The following is an 18,376-nucleotide window of genomic DNA, read 5'->3' as shown; positions in this document are numbered from 1 at the left end:
TTTTAAAAGACTTTTTAAAGCAAATAAGTGACTAAACACCCAGCAATGTGTAATTTCTTTGCATCTCATTTCGAATACAGCATTCAAATTACTAGACAAAAAATTATATCCTGAGAAAAGTGGATTTTGAGGGGTATACCATTGACCGCCATTCATTCTGGACTCGTCCTGTGAGCGCCCTCATATTGAATCAGAGTGGAACTGCAACCAGTTCAGAAGCCGGAAGTGTAGTGAGAGTGAATCTTCTCACCATATTAGCATAGACAGTAAAAGAAATGGACACAGCGACCCCGTTGTATTCAACAGAGACAAGTGAAGTCAATTAGAAGCACGCACTTCCTGGGGGTCGAGCGTACTGCGCAGACTCAAACTGAGCTTGATGACGTAAATGTCACGTGAGCAACCTGTCTGACAATTGTAAGTCTTCTAATAGCTGTGCCAAGAGAAATCTGAATCACCCACCAAATCTTGCAGACGTGGTTGAATAATTTTGTCCCGTTGCTTTTATGGTCTCTCTATGGGCTTCTCCCTTGACTTCATGCCTCCACGTCCCCCCAATAGCCTCATAGACAGTAAAAGATTGCCTGCGAGCGTCTCCTCCTGTCCATACGGTAAATTCTCCACTGTGCGACAGAGAGTCGCAGGTTATGACGCAATTGTTAGCCTATTTTTACAAAAACTGCTTCTACGGGGTCGTAACGTAAGATACAAGGTAATGGAGCCTTTTATACTTTTTCGTGTTTCTTTAGAAATAATTAATGGACAAATGGAGTCTTTAAATGCCTCAGATGTAAAGTTATTCACTGTCAAAGTGACGCCAAAATGAATGGGAGTCAATGGAATGCTAACAGCAGGTGGGTATCCGCTAGCCAATGGCGGCGCCCAGGGATGCTTCAATAAAATATGAAACCCTGCCCCCCTGCATATTAGACATTCTCTGGGCATATGTTAACGTAGAACGACAACTTCCTGAAAAGAATTCGACGAGGATGGGATTCGAACCCACGCGTGCAGAGCACAATGGATTAGCAGTCCATCGCCTTAACCACTCGGCCAAAAACAGGGCAAAAGGGACTGCCATGGGTGGGGGAAAGGAAAAAATGAGAAAAAAGGAAGGGGAAAGGGAAAAATGAGGAAAAAATGAAAGGGAAAGTGAAAAATGAAGGAAAAAATGTAAAATTAGTTGGAAAAATTAAATTAATTTATTTTTTAAACCAGTTTTTCACCTTTTCACTTATTTTAACTAACAAATTATAGAAAAGTCACTATTTATACCTATTTTACCTCATCACAAAACAACTCCTTATATTCCTTTTTGTAAAATTGAAAGAATAAAACATTCAAAACATACTTCCACAAATACAATTTATTCCAAAAGCTCAAATATGACATGCATACATAACAATCAGAAGTCAGAAAGAGTTTTATTGCTAAGTATGCTTGTGCATACAAGGAATTTGTTTTAGAGTCACAAGCTTCCAGTGCACAGAGACAGCAAAAACACACAGACAATACAAATAACACGAGAATAATAATACACATGTAAATATAAATAAACAAAAACTGAAAAATAAATTGAAAAATTAGTGTTAGTGTCAGCTGTGATATAGATAGCGTAGGAATGGAATAGAATGAGATGTAGGGATGTACTAGGATATGGGGTGGTAACAAATAAAATATAAGGTTATTGCACGATTGGAGGAGAGGGGGCATTTAACTGTTCATAAGGTAGATTGTCTGGGAAAAGAAACTTCTTGTGCCTGGCTGTTCTGGTATTCAGTGCTCTGTAGCATTGGCCAGATGTCAAAAGTTCAAAAAGGAGCTTGGATATGAAGGATCCAGAGTGATTTTCTAAGCACTTTTCCTCACTCTGGATGTATACAGTTCTTGAAGGGTGGGTAGGGGAGCACCAATAATCCTCTCGGCAGGCCGAAGACCTCAGGTCTGTAGAGGTGCAGTGGTTGGTGTAGAGCAGGGCTGCAACTGTCACACGCATCTCGTCAGTAAAGCCGGTTCTGTTGATTTTCAGACAAAATTGCCTGCGATTATGAATGTGATATTGCATAGCTTGTCAGTGAACTAAAGCTCTGTGTAGGAAATGCTGCTCCATCTGAAAGCACATGATGGAGATTTACTACTAATCAACAAAAGATGTGCCCTAGTGTAGAGGGAGAAGAGCAGTGGGTCCAGCAAGGGTCTGCAGTCATGATGCCCGGGTTATCTTGGGTTTCTTGGGCCGGGGATGATGGTGGAGCGTTTGAAGCAGCCAGGGACTATGCACAGTTCCAGCGATCTGTTGAAGATCTGTGAAACAATAATAATAATTAAAAAAAATTATAAATAAATAAAAAAACATGAAAATAACTCAAGCTACCAAATAGGTTTATTCTAAAAGGTTGTTATCCAGCATCATTTATAAAATACAAAAGAATATAAATAGGAAATATATAAACAAATTGAAATAATTACAAATATATAAAAATCTTAACTACCACAAATAGTTTAATATTAAGAATAGAAATATATACAGGAAAATTACACAAACACACATATTTAAATTTAAAGAACTATAATAACAATACTACTTATAATTACTTATATAATAATAATAAACTTAAAAAATCTGACATTTTATGATTTTTATAAGACATAAATACACATTTAAAGAACTATAGTACTGTTAATATAATACTTACAATAATATTTGCTGCAATATGAAAGGCCACCTCGATTTATATCACAATCTTGCCCAAACATAGCATCTTATATACATATAAATGTTAAATCACAGATTTAAGAATATATTTAGAAAAAAAATACCCGCACACAACTTAATGAAGGAGTTTGAACCCAAATGCTAAAGAGTTAACGTAACGTAGTACTTCTCTTTCATGTTATGTGTTTTATTGTACTTACCTCCACGTTATCCGAAAACGTCAAACTGACTAAAAATATGCTCCGTGTTTAAAGAATAATAAATTCGCCTTAAATTTGATAAACTAGTCATCCGCGCGCTTCCGCTTTTTTGACTGTAATCATGTGGTTTCGCACGTGACTATGTTTTGGCCAATCGCTGTATTGCAACTCTCGACCAATGGCTGTTTTGCTCCGTTCGGACCTGTTAGGAGCTGTTAGGACTTTGTTAGGAGCTGTTAGGTCTTAGACCATTGGATGTTAGGACTTGTGTTAGGAATTAGATCGGAAGTGTTAGGACTTATTCAAAATGTGTTAGGAAGTGTTAGGAAGTGTTCAGCCGTCCGATCGCTGGAAGGTACGGCCAAAAACAGGGCAAAAGAGACTGCCATGGGTGGGGGAAAGGAAAAAATGAGAAAAAAGGAAGGGGAAAGGGAAAAATGAGGAAGGGCAGAAAGGGAAAAAAATGAGGAAAAAAAAAAATGAAAGGGAAAAGTGAAAAAAAATGAAGGAAAAAATGTAAAATTAGTTGGAAAAATTAAATTAATTTATTTTTTTAAACCAGTTTTTCACCTTTTCACGTATTTTAACTAACAAATTATAGAAAAGTCACTATTTATACCTATTTTACCTCATCAAAACAACTCCTTATATTCCTTTTTGTAAAATTGAAAGAATAAAAACATTCAAAACATACTTCCACAAATACAGTTTATTCCAAAAGCTCAAATATTACATGCATACATAATAATCAGAAGTCAGAAAGAGTTTTTATTGCTAAGTATGCTTGTGCATACAAGGAATTTGTTTTAGAGTCACAAGCTTCCAGTGCACAGAGACAGCAACAACACACAGACAATACAAATAACACGAGAATAATAATACACATGTAAATATAAATAAACAAAAACTGAAAAATAAATTGAAAAATTAGTGTTAGTGTCAGCTGTGATATAGATAGCGTAGGAATGGAATAGAATGAGATGTAGGGATGTACTAGGATATGGGGTGGTAACAAATAAAATATAAGGTTATTGCACGATTGGAGAAGAGGGGGCATTTAACTGTTCATAAGCTAGATTGTCTGGGAAAAGAAACTTCTTGTGCCTAGCTGTTCTGGTATTCAGTGCTCTGTAGCATTGGCCAGATGTCAAAAGTTCAAAAAGGAGCTTGGATATGAAGAATCCAGAGTGATTTTCTAAGCACTTTTCCTCACTCTGGATGTATACAGTTCTTGAAGGGTGGGTAGGGGAGCACCAATAATCCTCTCGGCAGGCCGAAGACCTCAGGTCTGTAGAGGTGCAGTGGTTGGTGTACAGCAGGGCTGCAACTGTCACACGCATCTCGTCAGTAAAGCCGGTTCTGTTGATTTTCAGACAAATTGCCTGCGATTATGAATGTGATATTGCATAGCTTGTCAGTGAACTACAGCTCTGTGTAGGAAATGCTGCTCCATCTGAAAGCACATGATGGAGATTTACTACTAATCAACAAAAGATGTGCCCTAGTGTAGAGGGAGAAGAGCAGTGGGTCCAGCAAGGGTCTGCAGTCATGATGCCCGGTTATCTTGGGTTTCTTTGGGCCGGGGATGATGGTGGAGCGTTTGAAGCAGCCAGGGACTATGCACAGTTCCAGCGATCTGTTGAAGATCTGTGAAACATATAATAATATTTTAAAAAAATTATAAATAAATAAAAAAACATGAAAATAACTCAAGCTACCAAATAGGTTTATTCTAAAAGGTTGTTATCCAGCATCATTTATAAAATACAAAAGAATATAAATAGGAAATATATAAACAAATTGAAATAATTACATATATATAAAAATCTTAACTACCACAAATAGTTTAATATTAAGAATAGAAATATATACAGGAAAATTACACAAACACACATATTTAAATTTAAAGAACTATAATAACAATACTACTTATAATTACTTATATAATAATAATAAACTTAAAAAATCTGACATTTTATGATTTTTATAAGACATAAATACACATTTAAAGAACTATACTACTGTTAATATAATACTTACAATAATATTTGCTGCAATATGAAAGGCCACCTCGATTTATATCACAATCTTGCCCAAACATAGCATCTTATATACATATAAATGTTAAATCACAGATTTAAGAATATATTTAGAAAAAAAATACCCGCACACAACTTAATGAAGGAGTTTGAACCCAAATGCTAAAGAGTTAACGTAACGTAGTACTTCTCTTTCATGTTATGTGTTTTATTGTACTTACCTCCACGTTATCCGAAAAACGTCAAACTGACTAAAAATAGGCTCCGTGTTTAAAGAATAATAAATTCGCCTTAAATTTGATAAACTAGTCATCCGCGCGCTTCCGCTTTTTTGACTGTAATCATGTGGTTTCGCACGTGACTATGTTTTGGCCAATCGCTGTATTGCAACTCTCGACCAATGGCTGTTTTGCTCCGTTCGGACCTGTTAGGAGCTGTTAGGACTTTGTTAGGAGCTGTTAGGTCTTAGACCATTGGATGTTAGGACTTGTGTTAGGAATTAGATCGGAAGTGTTAGGACTTATTCAAAATGTGTTAGGAAGTGTTAGGAAGTGTTCAGCCGTCCGATCGCTGGAAGGTACGGCCAAAAACAGGGCAAAAGGGACTGACATGGGTGGGGGGAAAGGAAAAAAATGAGGGAAAAAAGAAAAAAGGAAGGGAAAAAAGAAAGGGAAAAAAAAGGAAAAAATGAAAGGGAAAAAAAATGAAAGGGAAAGTGAAAAATGAAGGAAAAAATGTAAAATTAGTGGGAAAAATTAAATTAATTTATTTTTTAAACCAGTTTTTCACCTTTTCACTTATTTTAACTAACAAATTATAGAAAAGTCACTATTTATACCTATTTTACCTCATCACAAAACAACTCCTTATATTCCTTTTTGTAAAATTGAAAGAATAAAACATTCAAAACATACTTCCACAAATACAGTTTATTCCAAAAGCTCAAATATGACATGCATACATAATAATCAGAAGTCAGAAAGAGTTTTATTGCTAAGTATGCTTGTGCATACAAGGAATTTGTTTTAGAGTCACAAGCTTCCAGTGCACAGAGACAGCAACAACACACAGACAATACAAATAACACGAGAATAATAATACACATGTAAATATAAATAAACAAAAACTGAAAAATAAATTGAAAAATTAGTGTTAGTGTCAGCTGTGATATAGATAGCGTAGGAATGGAATAGAATGAGATGTAGGGATGTACTAGGATATGGGGTGGTAACAAATAAAATATAAGGTTATTGCACGATTGGAGGAGAGGGGGCATTTAACTGTTCATAAGGTAGATTGTCTGGGAAAAGAAACTTCTTGTGCCTGGCTGTTCTGGTATTCAGTGCTCTGTAGCATTGGCCAGATGTCAAAAGTTCAAAAAGGAGCTTGGATATGAAGGATCCAGAGTGATTTTCTAAGCACTTTTCCTCACTCTGGATGTATACAGTTCTTGAAGGGTGGGTAGAGGAGCACCAATAATCCTCTCGGCAGGCCGAAGACCTCAGGTCTGTAGAGGTGCAGTGGTTGGTGTAGAGCAGGGCTGCAACCGTCACACGCATCTCGTCAGTAAAGCCGGTTCTGTTGATTTTCAGACAAATTGCCTGCGATTATGAATGTGATATTGCATAGCTTGTCAGTGAACTACAGCTCTGTGTAGGAAATGCTGCTCCATCTGAAAAGCACATGATGGAGATTTACTACTAATCAACAAAAGATGTGCCCCTAGTGTAGAGGGAGAAGAGCAGTGGGTCCAGCAAGGGTCTGCAGTCATGATGCCCGGTTATCTTGGGTTTCTTTGGGCCGGGGATGATGGTGGAGCGTTTGAAGCAGCCAGGGACTACGCACAGTTCCAGCGATCTGTTGAAGATCTGTGAAACAATAATAATAATTTAAAAAAATTATAAATAAATAAAAAAACATGAAAATAACTCAAGCTACCAAATAGGTTTATTCTAAAAGGTTGTTATCCAGCATCATTTATAAAATACAAAAGAATATAAATAGGAAATATATAAACAAATTGAAATAATTACATATATATAAAAATCTTAACTACCACAAATAGTTTAATATTAAGAATAGAAATATATACAGGAAAATTACACAAACACACATATTTAAATTTAAAGAACTATAATAACAATACTACTTATAATTACTTATATAATAATAATAAACTTAAAAAATCTGACATTTTATGATTTTTATAAGACATAAATACACATTTAAAGAACTATACTACTGTTAATATAATACTTACAATAATATTTGCTGCAATATGAAAGGCCACCTCGATTTATATCACAATCTTGCCCAAACATAGCATCTTATATACATATAAATGTTAAATCACAGATTTAAGAATATATTTGGAAAAAAATACCGCACACAACTTAATGAAGGAGTTTGAACCCAAATGCTAAAGAGTTAACGTAACGTAGTACTTCTCTTTCACGTTATGTGTTTTATTGTACTTACCTCCACGTTATCCGGAAAACGTCAAACTGACTAAAAATATGCTCCGTGTTTAAAGAATAATAAATTCGCCTTAAATTTGATAAACTAGTCATCCGCGCGCTTCCGCTTTTTTGACTGTAATCATGTGGTTTCGCACGTGACTATGTTTTGGCCAATCGCTGTATTGCAACTCTCGACCAATGGCTGTTTTGCTCCGTTCGGACCTGTTAGGAGCTGTTAGGACTTTGTTAGGAGCTGTTAGGTCTTAGACCATTGGATGTTAGGACTTGTGTTAGGAATTAGATCGGAAGTGTTAGGACTTATTCAAAATGTGTTAGGAAGTGTTAGGAAGTGTTCAGCCGTCCGATCGCTGGAAGGTACGGTCTAAAACAGGGCAAAAGGGACTGCCATGGGTGGGGGAAAGGAAAAAATGAGAAAAAAGGAAGGGGAAAGGGAAAAAAAAAAAAAAGGAAAAAAATAAAGGGAAAGTGAAAAATTAAGGAAAAAATGTAAAATTAGTTGGAAAAATTAAATTAATTTATTTTTTAAACCAGTCTCCTACCCCTTTTCACGTATTTTAACTAACAAATTATAGAAAAGTCACTATTTATACCTATTTTACCTCATCACAAAACAACTCCTTATATTCCTTTTTGTAAAATTGAAAGAATAAAACATTCAAAACATACTTCCACAAATACAGTTTATTCCAAAAGCTCAAATATGACATGCATACATAATAATCAGAAGTCAGAAAGAGTTTTATTGCTAAGTATGCTTGTGCATACAAGGAATTTGTTTTAGAGTCACAAGCTTCCAGTGCACAGAGACAGCAACAACACACAGACAATACAAATAACACGAGAATAATAATACACATGTAAATATAAATAAACAAAAACTGAAAAATACATTGAAAAATTAGTGTTAGTGTCAGCTGTGATATAGATAGCGTAGGAATGGAATAGAATGAGATGTAGGGATGTAATAGGATATGGGGTAGTAACAAATAAAATATAAGGTTATTGCACGATTGGAGGAGAGGGGGCATTTAACTGTTCATAAGGTAGATTGTCTGGGAAAAGAAACTTCTTGTGCCTGGCTGTTCTGGTATTCAGTGCTCTGTAGCATTGGCCAGATGTCAAAAGTTCAAAAAGGAGCTTGGATATCGAGGATCCAGAGTGATTTTCTAAGCACTTTTCCTCACTCTGGATGTATACAGTTCTTGAAGGGTGGGTAGGGGAGCACCAATAATCCTCTCGGCAGGCCGAAGACCTCAGGTCTGTAGAGGTGCAGTGGTTGGTGTAGAGCAGGGCTGCAACTGTCACACGCATCTCGTCAGTAAAGCCGGTTCTGTTGATTTTCAGACAAATTGCCTGCGATTATGAATGTGATATTGCATAGCTTGTCAGTGAACTACAGCTCTGTGTAGGAAATGCTGCTCCATCTGAAAGCACATGATGGAGATTTACTACTAATCAACAAAAGATGTGCCCTAGTGTAGAGGGAGAAGAGCAGTGGGTCCAGCAAGGGTCTGCAGTCATGATGCCCGGTTATCTTGGGTTTCTTTGGGCCGGGGATGATGGTGGAGCGTTTGAAGCAGCCAGGGACTATGCACAGTTCCAGCGATCTGTTGAAGATCTGTGAAACAATAATAATAATTTAAAAAAATTATAAATAAATAAAAAAAACATGAAAATAACTCAAGCTACCAAATAGGTTTATTCTAAAAAGGTTGTTATCCAGCATCATTTATAAAATACAAAAGAATATAAATAGGAAATATATAAACAAATTGAAATAATTACATATATATAAAAATCTTAACTACCACAAATAGTTTAATATTAAGAATAGAAATATATACAGGAAAATTACACAAACACACATATTTAAATTTAAAGAACTATAATAACAATACTACTTATAATTACTTATATAATAATAATAAACTTAAAAAATCTGACATTTTATGATTTTTATAAGACATAAATACACATTTAAAGAACTATACTACTGTTAATATAATACTTACAATAATATTTGCTGCAATATGAAAGGCCACCTCGATTTATATCACAATCTTGCCCAAACATAGCATCTTATATACATATAAATGTTAAATCACAGATTTAAGAATATATTTAGAAAAAAAAATACCCGCACACAACTTAATGAAGGAGTTTGAACCCAAATGCTAAAGAGTTAACGTAACGTAGTACTTCTCTTTCATGTTATGTGTTTTATTGTACTTACCTCCACGTTATCCGAAAACGTCAAACTGACTAAAAATATGCTCCGTGTTTAAAGAATAATAAATTCGCCTTAAATTTGATAAACTAGTCATCCGCGCGCTTCCGCTTTTTTGACTGTAATCATGTGGTTTCGCACGTGACTATGTTTTTGGCCAATCGCTGTATTGCAACTCTCGACCAATGGCTGTTTTGCTCCGTTCGGACCTGTTAGGAGCTGTTAGGACTTTGTTAGGAGCTGTTAGGTCTTAGACCATTGGATGTTAGGACTTGTGTTAGGAATTAGATCGGAAGTGTTAGGACTTATTCAAAATGTGTTCGTCACGTTTAGGAAGTGTTCAGCCGTCCGATCGCTGGAAGGTACCGTCTGAAAGCCACCTTTTCTCGAATCTCAAATACAAGATATAAAATAAAAACGAATAAAATCAACGATTATTTTGTCTAAACATTTAAACGTAAATGTTCTATAATAACCTACAAAAACGAAACCTTACTTCCAACATTATCATACATAAAACAATCGCCTCAATTTAGAACCAATTCTTTCCAAACTCTTCTTACCTTCAATCACCAATCATAAATGAGTTGCAAACCCTAAACAAATACGGTCATTAATCACGTATTCATAGATCCCACTCATCACATCCTGAAAAACTATTTCTAAGATAACAGATAAGCAATAAATCGAATAATGCACTACAACCAAGGTCTCGGAAAGCTTTTGTAAAGCGCGCAAGAATTTTCAATCATGTTTGTGATTCTAACGCGTTCAAAAGAAACACATCAAAGTACACATCACTTATGTAGTCATAGATTCAATGACTTAGTACAAGAGAAGCGTTTTAATTTTATTAACATTCTTGCGTACCCTACAATCCCAATTTAAACAATATAAACTAAATACATCAAATTCAGCTTCGTTTATACCCCATATTAACATGCTGGCGTTCCCTGCAATCCCAATTGTTGGATTTTGAAACCGTTGGCCGTTTCGCTATTTATTCGTGTAACCATAAAATTAATACTTATATAGATCCCATTTCAGGTTTTCTTTATAGAAAACTGCTAATATGACTCAGGAGGAGTGGCTACTGTTCACCCACAGACGGAAGCTGAGTGAATTTCTCTTACTCGCGAAACGTGTAAATAACAATAATAAAATAAATAATTCCATTTAGACTAATATTAAATTACTGTTTTAGAAATGGTAATACAAAGTCTCCTTGAATTCGTGGTTTACACGTCGCATTCATTTTGTGTTATGGTAAAGTTTTTCTTGTTGGCAGAGAGATCTGAATCTCTCTGAGATATGAATACTACATGCATATAGCGACATCTAGTGGTTTAAGTCATTATGTCTTAAACTCTAAAAGTGTATATTTCTAAATAAATTATATTGTATTTTCTTTTTAAAATAGAACGGTTTTGTCACTTTGATGATAAGTATAATACAATATGTGATTAATAAACTTCAGTAGTTTAATAAATAATGAAAGAATAAAACTTTCTTTATAGATGATGTACTGTATAAACCTAAATATGTCCTGAATATAAACCTATATAATATGTCTGAATATAAACCAAGTTTTTTAGGATATAGAGCAGCTGCGATATACACCACATATTTTTTAAATTTTCAGGAGTACACGTATTCTCAATGGTAGCGTGGCCGAGCGGTCTAAGGCGCTGGATTAAGGCTCCAGTCTCTTCGGGGGCGTGGGTTCGAATCCCACCGCTGCCAATCACTTTTTCCCTTTATACTATTACCTTTTGATGTCATACGTTACAAAGTGTAACACGTAAGGCAGCATGAGTAGACACACAATATTTATTTATTCTAGTGCTAAAAGTATTACGAAATTGTATTATCAGCACAGGTGCTATCAGGATTCATTAGAATAGCACTGCTCCAGAAATCTAAATGTTTTCATATTTCCCATGATGAAAACTAACAAGTAAGCTTAGGCAGCCTGTGAAGCCCATTCATCCCTTCATAGACCGCCATTTTGTTTGTTTCAGCAATCCTTACTTATAAACAAATTAACCACAAGGCATTTTGTGCAAATAATACAATCCATGAACCCCACCCCACGTCCTCTTACATATACTGCTGAAAGTGTTCCACACGGATAGTCTAAATCTGCCCTGTCCCGTATGGTCATACTGTCAACAAGCAATGTATCCTCCATCTCCTAACTCTCTCATGGTCACTGCTTCCAGCCAGCTTCCCGGATGACGAGTGACGTCAACGAGCCATCTTTGTTCGCCTAATCCGAGCATCTATTTTTTATGTGTACATAGTGACAGAAGAGAGTTGCAGCAGAGCGCTCTTATTATAAAGGCAATAATAGCGAGGCACGGCACACCGCAGGAAATAAATAAATACAAACCTTTAAGGATACCTCTTTTCTGGAATAACCCGGAGAGTGCATTATTTATCCCGGAGACGGGGAGAAACACCTGAAGCAGCGCGGTCAGCCACACATTTCTTGTAGACGCACACAAAACCCGCTTCAAAATGTGAGTACGCTTTAATTTAAATTAATTTTCGTAATCTAGTTTTGAATGACGTTTTAGAACCTCTTTCTTTGCTGCCACTTGTTAATAGAACGTGGTTTACAAATAATACTATGCACGCACAAAATAATCTTATTCCTTATTACTGTAGCCTATGTTTATATCTGATTGTACATACGCATAATTCCACAACTATTGCGTATTTCCATTGAATTCTGACGAGCGCACTTGCTATATAATCGTCTATAAATAGGCTCCTAATGCCCAATGATTTTCCATTTTAGTTGCTACCGCTGACATACAGAATTAGCATCTATACAATAAATTTCTGTACGGGAACGAGTTTATTTATAATATAGACGTGTTTCGCTTTATTCTCGTGTGTGAGCAGCAGCGATAGAATCTCGCCTAGACACCGGATTGGACTGGTTTGGCTGGAATTGGTCGCGCGCTTTTAGAATGAAAATAATTTATGAATTGATATTATGTAGGCTATTGCAATAAATGTATTTGTCCACCCAAATCCCTGTCCTTGTGATAATTTCGATGTCAATTCAAAAACCCATGGGATTTGTCTCAAATAGCCCAAGGCCCACTGTATTTCAACCCTGGCCTTATATCAGTTTTAACAAATTGACATTTACATAATGATGTTGAAAAATATACTAAACTTGGTATAAAAAAATAAAATAAATCCCTTCCGCAGGCTGTAAACTAGAGGCGTGATATTTCACGCGAGTCGTGGGGGTTGGTAACGGACCGTCACGTGTTTCAGGCAAAGAGGGCGATGCAATTTGTTACATTTTCCAATTATATTATTCTCTAACCCATTCAACACGTTTCTATGGAACCAGGCCTTGATATTCACTGATATTTGGTTAGACTAAAGCCAAATGGCTGGCACAAAGGGCGCAGGTGTTCCTCTGCAGGAAAGATGGCCGTGTATACTAGTATTTTCTAGACACGCTCGTTCAACTGTTTTTAATAATCAAGGCTGTAAATCGCGCGCAGCTTCAATAATATGTCCTTATTACCTCCTCTATTGTATACTTATATTAAAGCATCACTGGACCTGGAGTGTGATATTTTGACATGACCAATCTGCTGTTTTAAGGTTCTAGCTTACATAAAAAAAGATTTGTATCAATTAGTGACAAATGTAAACATCTGGTCCAGTTAAATGATACAATGTCTGTTGATTGTGACGCAACAATGACAGAGACTCACACATGCTTATTGAAGGTCTTGTGTGGGGGTGGGGATGTTGTCCCTATCATTCATATGACCCTGTCTTTACCAGTCGAGTAGAAGAAACAGTCCAGAAACAATTTATTTAACCTCATATTAGTGTAAAATTCAGTAGATATACATTGGTTTTTCGTTTATTCATTTGGAATTTGTCAGGTGGCATCTGAAAAATAGCCTTGCATAACCAGGCCCTAAGAGCACAGGACAAATGTTTGGTGTGTCATTTAATCAAATTCATTTTGGTGAACTGACACACATTTACTTTAAAGGGGAAATTTAGCATCAGTGCAGCTATTAGTCTTGATGATGATAAAACTACTACAATATTGGCTACACCCAAATTTTTTCTTCAGATAATTTAGTATTAAATCATGTGCTCAGACTGTTTCCTCTTAAAGCCTGTTTCTGCTTCTTATGCTTGGATGATAGATAGATAGATAGATAGATAGATAGATAGATAGATAGATAGTGTAAATACATTTCACACAAATATATTTAATTTTACAATAATATTACATTTCTGTTTGTTTATAGTTTAATGTATTAAAGTCAAACTGAAACAAAGAATTGTGTATTTTAGAAGTGAAAATAAAAATGAGTTGCAAAAATGATACGATTATGTTCTGACTATAAGAATGATACACATCACTCAAAGCAAAGTGCAAATCAATCTTTTCGTGTCAGTGAAGGTGAGAGGAGCCAAGACATTCTAGGGTTACTATTATGCATAAAAAAACTTTATGCAGCATTGATAGGAACACAGAGTTAAAAATATATATAAAAAAAAATCAACCCTCACTGCATTTCAAAATTGTTACTTCTTTTTGTAAAATATAACATCAAATTTGTATATTAATGCTTTGAGTATTACAACATCATTATTGTAATTTTTTATAGCATTTGAATTTTTAATTTAGTGCAATATTTTCCCATTGCAACATTTTATTGTCATTTTCACTAGCAACTGCAGCTGGATTTATATTGTATACCTAAACCTAACTTCACATCCTTTCCACCGGTCACTATTGTGACCATCAACATGTTTACACATTCTATGACCACATTCAACAAAACTAAATATATGTGAATGCATATATTAATACTAGACACCCTACAGATCATGTGTACCAGAAATCTTTGTCATATATTTATCTTAAGACACTTTACTAGCCTTTAGTTTTGGATCTTTGATGCAGTCATCATCTTCTCAAGGTGCAAACAGGAAATAAGCTGCTCTTGTAATGTGACAATTTGCACTAATCATGTGAAACTGCACATATTTAATTGATACCCTTTATTTTTTTCCGTATTAAATATCAGTCAGTAAGGTTTTTAGAGCTTTATAAATGAAAACCTTTTTTACGGTCACTATTGTGACCGGAGGGATTAAATGGGTTAAGGTCTAAATATAGACTATTGTAAATGAGAAGGAGCGGAAGTAAATGAGAATGAAAAAAAGGTTGGTAAATAAGAATAAAAATATGGTAAGCTTTACTCTTAGCTCATTTACTAGTAGGAAAATAGAAAAAAGTATTTCCTTTCTTACTAAACAGGGATTATATCCAGGGATCCTTCAGAGGTGACCTTTATACAGAGTTTTGTCTTCCTCTGGTGGCTGAGATTGGCATTAGCAAGGAGACTTTTTCAGAAATCCATGTTTACTTATCATTTCTGTTAGTTAAATTAAAATGCATTTAATTTTGTTTCACAACAGTCTTTACAAAAGACAAAACTGTAAGCGACCGAGTGAACAGCTACAGTACATTTAACTAAATAATGTATTTTTATTTTCATGCAAAAACTAGTCATGAAATGGCGGTAACAATATGTGATTGTCTGCTGGTATGATGATTATGACAAATCAAAGTAGTGAATTTGAATTGTAATCACAATTTGAAAACAATAAGACATGCAAGCAATACTACTATTTTTAGTAATTTAGGACAATACTAACAAACATCCCTCGTATATAGATTCTGTAAGTCACACTGTACTAATAATACACCCCAGTGATACTGAAGTATTGACAGATGCTTGTATGTTGGTTTGCAGGTCAGCCCCTGCCGGTGCCCCCGCCCCAGAAGGAGGTAACCAGCCTCCCCCTAACCTCACCAGCAACCGTCGCTTACAGCAGACACAGGCTCAGGTGGATGAGGTGAGCGAACCCCCCGAACTCTTTGTCTTTTTCAGTACACTTTGTCATTTTCAGAACACACGTTTATGACACAGTTTACTAAGAGTCACCTTCGTCGTTCCTCAGGTGGTGGATATTATGCGTGTGAACGTAGACAAGGTTCTGGAGAGGGACCAGAAGCTGTCAGAACTGGATGATCGGGCTGATGCCCTGCAGGCTGGAGCCTCACAGTTCGAGACCAGTGCCGCCAAGCTCAAGAATAAATACTGGTGGAAGAATGCCAAGGTAAACAACACAAAAAGTGCCTCGAGTAAGGCTGAAAAAGGCAATGGATTTTCATAACAACGCATCTACATCAAGCAAACAGCTAACAGTAAATCTCAAATCAGTATACCGCTTTGAAATTAAAGTCCTTTATCATTCATTCAACATCTTTAGCTGTCAGTATAAGTACATGGTGTTATTTGTATTCACAGCTTAAAATTTAAAAATAGTATAAAAACAGTACATTAAAACAAAAAGTAGTTTATAATAACACATTTTTCGATCAATTGTTTGGATGTTGGGTCTTCATAGTCTACTTTTTACAGCTTATCAACTCATTCTGCGTCCTTTTGCCTCTTTTCTTTAGATGATGATTATCCTGGGGGTGATATGCGTGATTGTCCTCATTATAATCATTGGTAAGCAATGACACTATTATTACTGATTTTCAAATGAATATTCTGGGTTAAATACAAAGGGGAAAATATTTTCCGACTCTCAAATGCATAAATGATTAGTTTGTAAAAGGAAATTCATTTTTAAATATGTAATTTGCCACTGGCAAGATAAAACCTGGCTGTCTATGCAGTAGAAAGGGATTTTTTATATATACTGTATATATATATAATCAGTGCTGCATGACTAGTGAATACATAGTGTTGGGTGCTAAAAAGGTAGGGAGCTTCAACCCTCATGCAGCACTGGGCACAAGCTGACTGTCTGTAGGTGGGGATATACAAATGTATAAATACAATCTGCAATTTTAACAAAAGCCCTAGAGCTGTCAAAATCTGCCATCCAGTGGATTTTAGCTGACAAGTAAACCATGAGATCTGAGTGCAGTTAACTTAAGGAAAGACAATGTTCTTCTGCATACTACTGACATTGTAAAAATACAAAGCTGGTTGAAAATCTGTGAATTTTGACTTTAAGCGAGCAGGTTTTCAGGGGCTAATCGATGTAAATAAACAATTATAAGTTAATTTCTGACTATTTTACAGGTTTTAGTGGAAACTGTTGGTAAATTACACTCACATCTTCACTAATCTAATGCTGTGGTATATGGTCTAGCCGCAAAACATCAAATATTTTAATGCTTCCGACGCTTAAATTACATTAGAAAATTAGGCATACACATTTGATCAAACTCCACGCCTCTCCCATACTATTCTCCGTTAGAAATGAATGACTTCTGGTCTGTCCTTTGTCTTGGATAGTGAAAAGGTGGCTAAAGTAGAAAATACTTAAGAGCAACTCCTTATAAGATTATATTTCATATTACGTACTTTCTTGAATATTGACGATAAATCTGATCTGCTTCTCTTCACAGTGTACTTCAGCACCTAAAGAGCGACGTTCCTACCCCACTCTGAGCTCATGAACGCCCAATTCCAAGCCACAGAAAAATCCCTCCCAAAAAAAGATGAGAAAACGACTTCTCACAACAATCGATTTATTTGCCCTCAAAGAGTCTAAACCCGGCCCTTCCTGAGCCCCCGTGCCCCCTGCCTCCACTGCCTCACAGCTGGGGCCCTGTCACTCCTCGTTCGTCCTGTCCGTGAGTGTGCGCCCATGTCTCCTCTGTAAATACCTCCGGCTTTTCTGAAATACTGTTCATACTCCAAACTCCTGATTACTTGTGACAACCGATAAAAAAGAAACCACAACTCTCAGAATACGATAAGATTATACAGTATATATTCCAACTGTTCTTTGTAGAGTTTTATTCTGATATAATGGTTTTTGTAGTTTGTGTGTGAGTGTGCATTTGTATATTTTTTTAAAGTTTAGTAAGACTTATTTTGCTTCAGGTTTAAACTACTGCCTCTTAATCTGGGTGTTTGAATCTTGCATGCTCTATTTCACTCTTTCTTGCTCACTGAGTATTGGTGTATTTTTGCACAAGCGATAGACTCCCTTAACTGAGGTACTAAAATCAATATCCCGAATTTGTTCTTTGTCACATGCACTCTATCTCAGACCTAAATATTTCCCCCTCAACCCCTCTTCTCTTTCTTTTTCTCTCTCTCTCTCTCTCTCTCTCTCTCTCTCTCTCTCACCAATAGTACTTACTCTCTTAGTGAACTGCCACAACAGACTGGACCAATGACTGTAGATGTTTATTTTAATTTAATGTCTTTAGTGTCTTATCTCTTAAACATTCCTTAAAAGCAGTGTAGAATTATGCTGTCTATCAAACAAAGTAAGTGTATTTATCTTCAAGAATTCCAAAATAGGTCTTAAACAACCAGTCAAACTAACGAAGTAATTAATCGCACATGGATCATTTGCACTGTAAGTGATAAAATTCGAAAGCGTTAGTGCTATTCGAACTGCAAATCGGGACTAAATTTCCCAGATTCTTTCTGCTGGTAAAGATTTTGAAGCCCAGAGAGATTCAAGGGTGAAAAGGGGAAACAGTATCATGCACAAAAAGCTTGTTTTCGATGGCGCTTTTGAACTGGGTAGACTGCAGGTGCGAATGGGAGAGAACCACACGCTGTGTTACTTCCTCGCAGCAGAACTACTGCCAAACCGATGCACGAGTT

General features: G+C 35.9%; 1 protein-coding gene, 1 long non-coding RNA gene and 2 other non-coding genes across 4 annotated transcripts; 2 read left to right on the top strand and 2 right to left on the bottom strand.

The window, feature by feature from the left end:
• Positions 1 to 978: 978 nt before the first annotated feature.
• trnas-gcu lies at positions 979 to 1,059 on the bottom strand. The gene has a single exon. It is a non-coding gene; the product is annotated as a tRNA-Ser (tRNA).
• A 7,042-nt stretch (positions 1,060 to 8,101) lies between these two features.
• LOC122138688 lies at positions 8,102 to 9,809 on the bottom strand. Its single transcript, XR_006155734.1, has 2 exons — positions 9,669 to 9,809; positions 8,102 to 9,053 (listed from the first exon to the last, which is right to left on the bottom strand). It is a non-coding gene; the product is annotated as an uncharacterized LOC122138688 (long non-coding RNA).
• A 1,514-nt stretch (positions 9,810 to 11,323) lies between these two features.
• On the top strand, positions 11,324 to 11,405 carry trnal-aag. The gene has a single exon. It is a non-coding gene; the product is annotated as a tRNA-Leu (tRNA).
• Positions 11,406 to 11,915: 510 nt separating this feature from the next.
• On the top strand, positions 11,916 to 17,228 carry LOC109073331 (vesicle-associated membrane protein 2). The gene is made up of 5 exons (XM_019089476.2): positions 11,916 to 12,184; positions 15,482 to 15,584; positions 15,690 to 15,848; positions 16,195 to 16,246; positions 17,158 to 17,228. Coding segments are annotated over exons 1-5 (333 nt in total). The 5' UTR covers positions 11,916 to 12,182; the 3' UTR covers positions 17,175 to 17,228.
• Positions 17,229 to 18,376: the final 1,148 nt, after the last annotated feature.

The sequence above is a fragment of the Cyprinus carpio genome, chromosome B10, assembly GCF_018340385.1.
Source record: "Cyprinus carpio isolate SPL01 chromosome B10, ASM1834038v1, whole genome shotgun sequence".
In the NCBI taxonomy this organism is placed as follows: Eukaryota; Metazoa; Chordata; class Actinopteri; order Cypriniformes; family Cyprinidae; genus Cyprinus; species Cyprinus carpio.
This window is presented reverse-complemented; position numbering and strand designations above follow the sequence as displayed.

Excerpts from the sequence above, each read along its gene's own strand:
- LOC109073331 (XM_019089476.2), top strand. Across the intron at positions 15,585-15,689 it reads CACAGGCTCAGGTGGATGAG|GTGGTGGATATTATGCGTGT; the intron begins GTGAGCGAACCC and ends GTCGTTCCTCAG. Across the intron at positions 15,849-16,194 it reads ACTGGTGGAAGAATGCCAAG|ATGATGATTATCCTGGGGGT; the intron begins GTAAACAACACA and ends TCTTTTCTTTAG.